Source organism: Callionymus lyra, chromosome 12, assembly GCF_982586985.1.
Source record: "Callionymus lyra chromosome 12, fCalLyr1.hap1.1, whole genome shotgun sequence".
Taxonomy (NCBI): Eukaryota; Metazoa; Chordata; class Actinopteri; order Syngnathiformes; family Callionymidae; genus Callionymus; species Callionymus lyra.
This window is the reverse complement of record NC_141829.1, coordinates 24,357,887-24,365,978: the sequence shown is the minus strand read 5'-3', so window position 1 is coordinate 24,365,978 and position 8,092 is coordinate 24,357,887. Positions and strand designations below refer to the sequence as shown.

The 8,092-nt window shown below is 38.8% G+C and overlaps 1 protein-coding gene across 1 annotated transcript; it reads right to left on the bottom strand.

Moving 5' to 3' along the window:
* Positions 1 to 684: 684 nt before the first annotated feature.
* gpr143 (G protein-coupled receptor 143) lies at positions 685 to 7,823 on the bottom strand. Its single transcript, XM_087804149.1, has 9 exons — positions 7,411 to 7,823; positions 5,279 to 5,388; positions 4,743 to 4,837; positions 4,571 to 4,663; positions 2,727 to 2,836; positions 2,551 to 2,659; positions 2,364 to 2,481; positions 1,550 to 1,805; positions 685 to 823 (listed from the first exon to the last, which is right to left on the bottom strand). Exons 1-9 carry the CDS (start codon positions 7,664 to 7,666, stop codon positions 720 to 722), a joined length of 1,251 nt encoding a protein of 416 aa, XP_087660275.1. The 5' UTR covers positions 7,667 to 7,823; the 3' UTR covers positions 685 to 719.
* Between the last annotated feature and the right edge of the window lie 269 nt (positions 7,824 to 8,092).

Genomic DNA, 8,092 nt, shown 5'->3' with positions numbered 1-8,092 from the left:
ATGCTTACATGTGATTTTGATGCGTAACACAGTACTGAGGCAACAAAGCTTTGCTGTAGCAGAATTTACATTCACATGACTTTTACAAAGTCATCACTGCTTTAATTTGATTTGAAACCAGACATAAACTTTAAAATCTGCTGGAGTCAACTGTATCCTCTTGTCCTTAGGCATTACTGAGATTTGTAGGATTACGCTTTCTTTTCTTTTTTAAGCAAAGTAATTTCTGCTGCCATCTAGCCGTAAGGAAGTTTAATTGAAACACCAACAAGAGCAAATGCAATATGTCTATTGTAAAAATAAAAAATAAATCATTAAAAATATCTATCAAATGGTTTGATATTAAAGTATATTGATATTTTCTAACTTTTCTAAATGGCTCAATTGGTGTTAGATGGGATTTTAAAGCCACAAAAATATCTTTGCAAGCCATATTTGGCTCCTGGGCCTGAGTTTGCATCAAAAATGAACTACAATATGTATCAATTGTTTTTCTTTTAATCTATCATGTTATTTGAGATCAAAGCAACCACTAAAAGCTGCACTTGAATTGACGAAAAGAATAAAAGAACACGGTCGTAATGAGGCGCTAAGTCTATCTGTGATCCAGTGTTGAGGAAAGATCACCAACAAAACATGTGGTAAATATTTTAATAATTTTTGGACAGCAAAAATAAAATCTAAGCGCTACAGTGAGACGGCGGGCTCGACGAGGACGTCTAGTGCCTCTCTGAGTTCTCCAGGGATTCTCCGTCAGCATCTACATCGTCAAAGTCCCGCAGATTGCTGGAAATGTGGATTTCAATTGTACTAGATTCTGAACCTAGCAAGACAAGAGAGGAGGGAGATTACTGGCAGAACCATCATCTCGACATCGTCCTCGGCTACCAACGCAATCCAAGATGGCGCTCTATCTAGATGAGCTTTTAAACTCTACTGTAAAATAACTCTAACATGGTAAGAAGTATAAACATACATGAACAATCAAGGTGAGATTGTGAGTTTTAACTATTTGAACTTAATTTTTAATAAGAAACTAAAATTTGGAGTGAGATATAAATATTGGAAAAAAGTAACTTAAATAAAATCAACACTCCTGCCTCACTCCCTCTCAGTGAACTGTGTGTATTAAGTGTATTTTTACAATGATATTGTACTGAGAAGCCTGTGTAACTCTGGACTCGTGTGCAGATGAATCTGGTCTATGTTTGGGTTCCACTCCAGAAGTTCTGGATGCTACCACGATTGACCCACTTCTGTCAGGTTTTTCTCAATCAAGGGACCTCGCAGACTATAGGGGGCGCTGTTCGTCTCTTAAAGGTGTTACAGTTTGAGAGGAGGAGCAGAAAAGAGACAAACGTTCACATGCATCTTAACTTTAATATCAACATTCAGTCTTGGTAGAAAATCACTGCCGATGGTGGGAGAAGTAGAATAAAAATAACGGTCATGTATTCCTCCAGAGTCCGTTAAAGGTGTTGCAGGCACGGGCGTCACCAGCCCTGATAAATGGGGGCGACGTCATCGTCGCCCCGTCCAGGCCAATTACCTTCTGACAGCACGCTGATGGCGTCCGATTGGCGCTGAGCGTTTCCGTTCATGCTCTTCTTCTCCTGCACGTGGGTCTGGTAGATCAGGGACGCCCCCATCAGGTGTTCGTGGCCGCCGCCGCCGTTGGGGGCGGAGGTGGAGGCCGAGTCCCAGCCCAGGTCTCTCCGGCGCTGAGGGTTGAAGTCCACGTCCAGGCCGGTCCACCCGTGGAAGGCCAGAGTGTTGAGGAACGCCTGCATCGGGTTCAGGATCCCCTGAAGGAACACAACGGGGTCAGAGGAGTTGAGAAGAAATTAAAATAAAATAAAATGATTATTATTATAAATCAATTAAAGTAATAAAGATGGAATAAGTAGATCAAAGACAAGGATTATAAAGCATATATACTGTATATATATATATATATATTCCTTATTATATAATATTATGTTGTATGTTATATTTAATTATGTTATGTTATATTCCTTGATTTTCTGGAACTCCTTGTGTTATCAGTTTTATCTTGACCTTTAAAGTATATACTTAATTGAATATTGTTTTGATTGTTTAAGCGCTTTGTGACCCTGGTCTGGAAAAGCGCTATACAAATAAAAATTACTTACTTACTTACTTACTTATATTAAGAATAGAAAAGGAGAGATTTCCTCCTGATTTAAAATACTTAAAAGTTTTTTAATACATGAATAACTGTATCTGTATTTAAGTAGTGTATCTTTACGTATTAATTAATTGTTATCCTACATATAAATGTATTTTCTACCAAGTTTCTCTTCATCGTCGCAGGATCACCACTAGAGGGCAGTAGCGCTCACCATGATGAACCAGGTGATGAGGGCGGCGTTCCTCGGGTTCCTCAGGCTGCTGTCGCTGACGTCCACCTGCACCTCCAGGTAGAAGAGCAGAGTCTCGTTGATGATGTTGGGAATCCAGCTGGAACCAGAAAGGAAGGAGCGCGTCACAAAGGTGTCTCAGGCTCCTCAGGCTGAGGGAAGGTCTCACCAGATGAAGAACACCAGCATGATCTTGAAGAAGCGGATCTTGATCTCGTTGGCGAGCCGCCGCTCGTTCTCCGTGTAGATTCCCTGCCGGCCCTTCAGCAGTGACGTCACTGTGTGAGAGAGAGAGAGGGTGACGGGTCAGAACCGGGGGCGAGCAACGCACACCTGAGGGCTCACCTGCTGAGATGGTGCGGCTGAAGAAGACGGGGTTCGCCAGCAGCACCAGCAGCATGGGCGCGTACGTGGTGACGTAGTGCGGGACGGCGTGCTGCAACCCCTGCTCACACCTGCACACACACATTCACACCGGCGTTGAAGGGACACCCTGGAAAGGCTCACAATCTGAGTGAAAGCAAGAAACACATGGATCTTAACACTCATTCTAGAGGAAATCACTTACTTTAAAGTTTTTTCTTGGTGTCAAACTCACTCACTTGTATGTATTTTTTTACACGTAGAGTTTGATATTGTAATTCCAAAAAATAGTTTTATAAATTCAATATTTTTTAAATTCGTAACCTTTTAAATTCAATTAAAGAAAATGTTGGTATTATAGTTTTACTAGACAACACCAAAGGAGCTTTAAGCTAGTTGACTTTCAGAGAGTCATGTGACTCCCAGTTGGTCACATGATCACATAGAAGCCAACAATCAAGTAGTTCTGTACTCTCTTGGTATGTTCTAGTATTGTCTATTACACCAACATTTTGCATTGAATTTAACCGGCTATGAAAATATTTTAATTTCGAAAATTGATTTTTGGATAATTGGAATTACAATATTAAACTCTGTGTAAAAATGCTTTTTTTGGGAAACATTTATATTTTACTTATTTAAAACAAACTAAAAAATCAACCTTTTAATATAGAAACTATTGAAATCAATTACTGAAATTATTGCAATGCTTACAATATAATATTTCAGTTAAAAAAAATTAATTAATTTTTAATTTAATGAATTAAGCTAATTTAAAAATTTGAACAGGCCTTAAACTTGACACACATTTAGTAAAAGTCAATTGAGTTAAAGAATGTTAAAACTTGTTGTTCATTTCATTCAACAAGTGATTTCTTGTTTTGATGGATCAAAAACACGTGATTATCTGTGTCGTAAAAAGACTGTGGAAAAATCTCATCATCATCCGCCTCTTTGTTCCGGTGGTTCTGGGTCACAGGGTGCTGGTGACAGTTAGACAGGAGACACCCTCGGGGGTCACCCTGGGGACACCCTACAATCTCCACATATGAGGAGGTTGAAGGTTTGAATCCGGCACGACAAGAATGAATTAAAGGAAGCTTCGTCCTCAGAGTGATGTTGATGTTGAGAGTCGGTCGAGAGTTTCTCTTCAACTTCTGCTACACAAGGCCATGTTTAACAGCTACACACATGTCATTTGACACACAACAGACACACTATTGAATTATTATTCTTTCTTAAACACACACCACCTATTTGATGTTTTATTTAGAAGATAATTACATTTAAATGTTTCTCACAGTGATATTATCTAGTATCTGTATCTAGTATTAAAAAGACTTATGATTGATGATGAAATAAACATTAAAATAGAAGATTATTTATTAATCTAATAATTATCAGTTTTATGAATTTTTTCATTCTATATTTCTGTGTTCCTCAGATTTAAACTACAAAACTAAGGGTGTAGAATTATTTTTGACATAAAACAAACCACCTGTAGATCAATGATACTATTTAAAAAATTTAAATTTCGGAAAAAAAACTTTTTTTTTCTTCCATTTTAGCACTACATCTTTAGATTGAGCATCTTAAAATAAATATGATGAAGTGTACATCTTCTAATCACAATATGTGACTTTCTGTCAACCTGTCATGGGTAGTTCTGGGAAAGAAACCCGGGTTATCTAAGGTAACCAGGGTTCTATGAATGAATGCAAGGCCCTCCACCCTGGCTTTTCTTATGGTTTATTTTTTGAATGCTAAAGCTTTTTTGCTAACCCTCATCACTTCCTGACCCCAGACCAGGTATAGAAAAGACTCACGTGGAGATGGACGGGTAGTAGAGCATGGCGGCGCCCTCCACACACAGCAGGAGAGCCAGACCCCACGTGATCATGTGATACAGGATGATAGTGCTGGAGGGAATAGTACGGGTTGTTGTTAACGCTCTGACCTCCGGGTGACCGATCAGGGAACAAACAAAGATCAAATCACCTGATTCCAGCTGACGTCTTCACCACCAGGAAGACGTCGATGGCGTAGCAGAAGGTCCACCAGTAGGAGGCGCTGTAGAAGAACTGGATCCACATCTGGCATGGAGACAAGTAGTGATGGGTTGATGAGGCTTCATGATACAGCATCGGTTGTATCATCTACATTTTGAAAGGCCTATAGATGCCACTCTATTTGTAAGAAATATGGTTTAAATGTCATCAAAATTCAAAATAGTTCATTTTTCATGGAAGTAGATCCAGAATTGTGTAGGTATGTCAATGTTAATGAGCTTAACTGGACAGCAGGTGGCAGTACTTCCATGTTCAACACAAAATAGCAGCGAGCAAGAACAGAAGCTCCAGCTTTAAGTACTGACAGTGATACATCTTCAAGTGATTGGTGGATCCTGATGGTGTTTTTCAAATCACCATTATTGAATCATCTGTTCGTCCCATTACCATCGTTTCCTGAACATTTTTTTAAAATACTATTTCAGCTGAGTTGCCAACAGTAGAAGAAGAAAAGAAGTCACGCACGGAGCTGCCGACGCAGAAGACTTCGGGGAGGATGTCGGTCCGGTTGGCCACCGAGAGGCTCTCCACAGTCTGTGGAAGACTGATCCACAAGGACGAGCGGAGGAGGATCCCTGGAAGAGAACCACTGGATGAGTCACCGGTGAACATAGAGTCATGGGTTCCTTGAGTCCAGCTGTGAGTGTGTGAGGCTCAAAGGCACTGCAGCAGCAGCAGCAGCTGAGATGTCTCTCAGTTGCATTCATGTGCCTCCTCGTGCTGCTGCTGTGACCCAGAACTGTTCATTTTTACCACTCACATGATTCATCCTCCCTCATGCAGAAACAATCACAACTTTCGAACAATCGTATGTCAGATCGTATGTTTCGTCGTGTTCTTTCTGTCATCTTCACACATGTGCTCCTGATTAATACTGCAGTCCTCCACCCACATCAATCCTTCTGTTGTTCATGTGTCATTTCTATCGTTCCCTTTAAATGATGAATCTTCCCTCTGTTTCATGTGATCCTTCGGATTCTTCATTCATGTCATGTCAACTTTGACCTTTTTTTATTCAATTCATGTTCATGTCCCTCTTTCATCTTTTCTTTTATCTTTCCATGTATCTCCTTCATCCCCCTCTCTTCTAATCACCTCCTTTTTTATCTGCTTTCATTTATATTTCCTTTCAAATTATTTCATTTCCTCCCCTTTAGCTTTCCTTCCGTCAATTTTGTTCACCTATTTACTTTTCCAGTTTTTGCCTTTGTTTTCCTTACTATATATATATATTAGGGTCACAGTAGTATCACAGCAATATATCTAATAATCACACTCAGAAACGTGTATCTATGATGCGGATCCACAATCTTTTGGCAGCTGTTGATGTGGTAAAGTAAAAATAAATAAATAAAAATCTAAAATATAATTGATCTAGCCTCTCTCAGCATTACTTACAATTATTTTATTTTGAGGGGAAGAATACATCATGATAATGATTATCTAATTTCCATAACTACTACTATTATTAAATAACAGTCACATTTTTCTTTATCTCCCATCTCGATCTGCATCATTGTCTAGTGCAGGGGCCGGCGACCTTAATTGTATAATATAATATATATAATATATAAGAGCAATTTAGTACTGTTAAATGCACTATTGAAATTCACTAAAATCTGTTTGACAAGTGAAAAAAACACATAAAATATATTATATGATAAACAAAAAAACTAAACACTACATTGAAAATATATATTTTTTTTAAATGTCGTATATGTCTATCTTTGAATTGTTGATTCTTCTGAAAGTTGATCTCTTTAATGTCAAAAAGACAAATATTAAGTATCATGTTTCATTAAAATATCCGTCAAAACTGAATATACTTGGAAACAATCAATTACTAATTCGAAAAGTTAAATAAATAAATAAATGAAATGGTTAATATAGGTTCACAGTATTGGTTTATTCTCTCCAAATGTTCCTCACTAAACTTCAGAAGGTCCATCAAACGTGTGAAGTAGTGTAGTTACTCTTTTATGTCCTTCATCATCGTCATCATCATCACTATTGTTATCTTCCTCTCCTTAATCTCCAACATTCTTGGTCCAACACTGTCTCTTCTCTCCACATGTCCAAACATCTGACCTTTTAACTTCGTCTCCAAACATCTCCACGTGTTCATTCATTCATTTCAAGTTTTTACGACTTCCAAGTCTGACAATCAAATATCCAGTTGCATTAGGGGTCGTCAAAGAAATCATCAAAATAAGAGAAAGTATCATAAAACTGTCCTTTAGGATGTACTTTTTGTTATTATTGTACAATAACAGCAAATGGGAATATATATATTTTATTTGAATAAGGGAAAAGTAAATGAAAATGCTGATATTATTTATGGTATAATAATTTTCTTACTACAGGTAAAAAAAAAAAAATAGCAGAAAAGCACACATATATTTAAATAATAAAATATGAAACATTAAAAAGCATGATTAATAACTATAATGTATTGTTTAAAAAGATAATGTGATGAAAATAAATCTACTAAAAAACAGTTTCGTTATCATACACGGTTATCAAAACGTAAAATAAAAGGTAAAAGATAAACAATAAATCTGTTTTTAAGTTCTCGTCAACTTGGTAGAAAAGTTTACCTGCACATCCCAGAATGTCACACACGCTGATGATCAGCAGGATCCGGAAGGAAGACGCGGATCTGGGCAGCGGATACTGTCCCAGCCGTCGGTAGCCCTTGTGTTTGGGCAGGACCTGCAGGACCGCGAGGATGAGGCTGATGGACGCGCTGGACACGCTCAGGGCTCCGAACAGAAGCGGCTGGAACGACACGACCAGCTCCGTGGCTGCGTCCCTGTTGGGGCAGCAGAAGGTCTCCAGGCGCGGGGAAGCCATGGGTGGAGAGCAGGAGAGACCACCGCAGACCTCCGCCGCTCAGGAGGACAGGCGAGAGAAGAAAGGAGCGAGGACTGAGGAGGGATCACGGGGTCCATCATGTGCTTCTATTTAATCCCTCCAGCTGAGCTCTGACTCAAGGCTGGCTGGAAGAGACTCTGACCTCAACTTCATCTCCTCCAGCCTCAAGTTAACAGACATGAAGAGGTTCCTTCAGAACAATAGAAGTCACATGACTTCCCATGACTACAATCCATTGTCTTACACAGTCATTTCACTCTTTTGAGATGTTGTTTGGAGGTATAAACCCCACAGGGAAGATGAATAAAGCTCAGAAGCAAGTGGATACAACACGTGGCTGAGTCGATTAAAAAACATCAACCTACCATTAATGTTAAAAATATATATATATATATATATTATATA

Excerpts from the sequence above, each read along its gene's own strand:
- gpr143 (XM_087804149.1), bottom strand. The coding sequence starts at position 7,666 with ATGGCTTCCCCGCGCCTGGAGACCTTCTGCTGCCCCAACAGGGACGCA. Across the intron at positions 2,660-2,726 it reads CAGCCGCACCATCTCAGCAG|TGACGTCACTGCTGAAGGGC; the intron begins GTGAGCCCTCAG and ends TCTCTCACACAG. Across the intron at positions 2,482-2,550 it reads ATGCTGGTGTTCTTCATCTG|CTGGATTCCCAACATCATCA; the intron begins GTGAGACCTTCC and ends TTCTGGTTCCAG.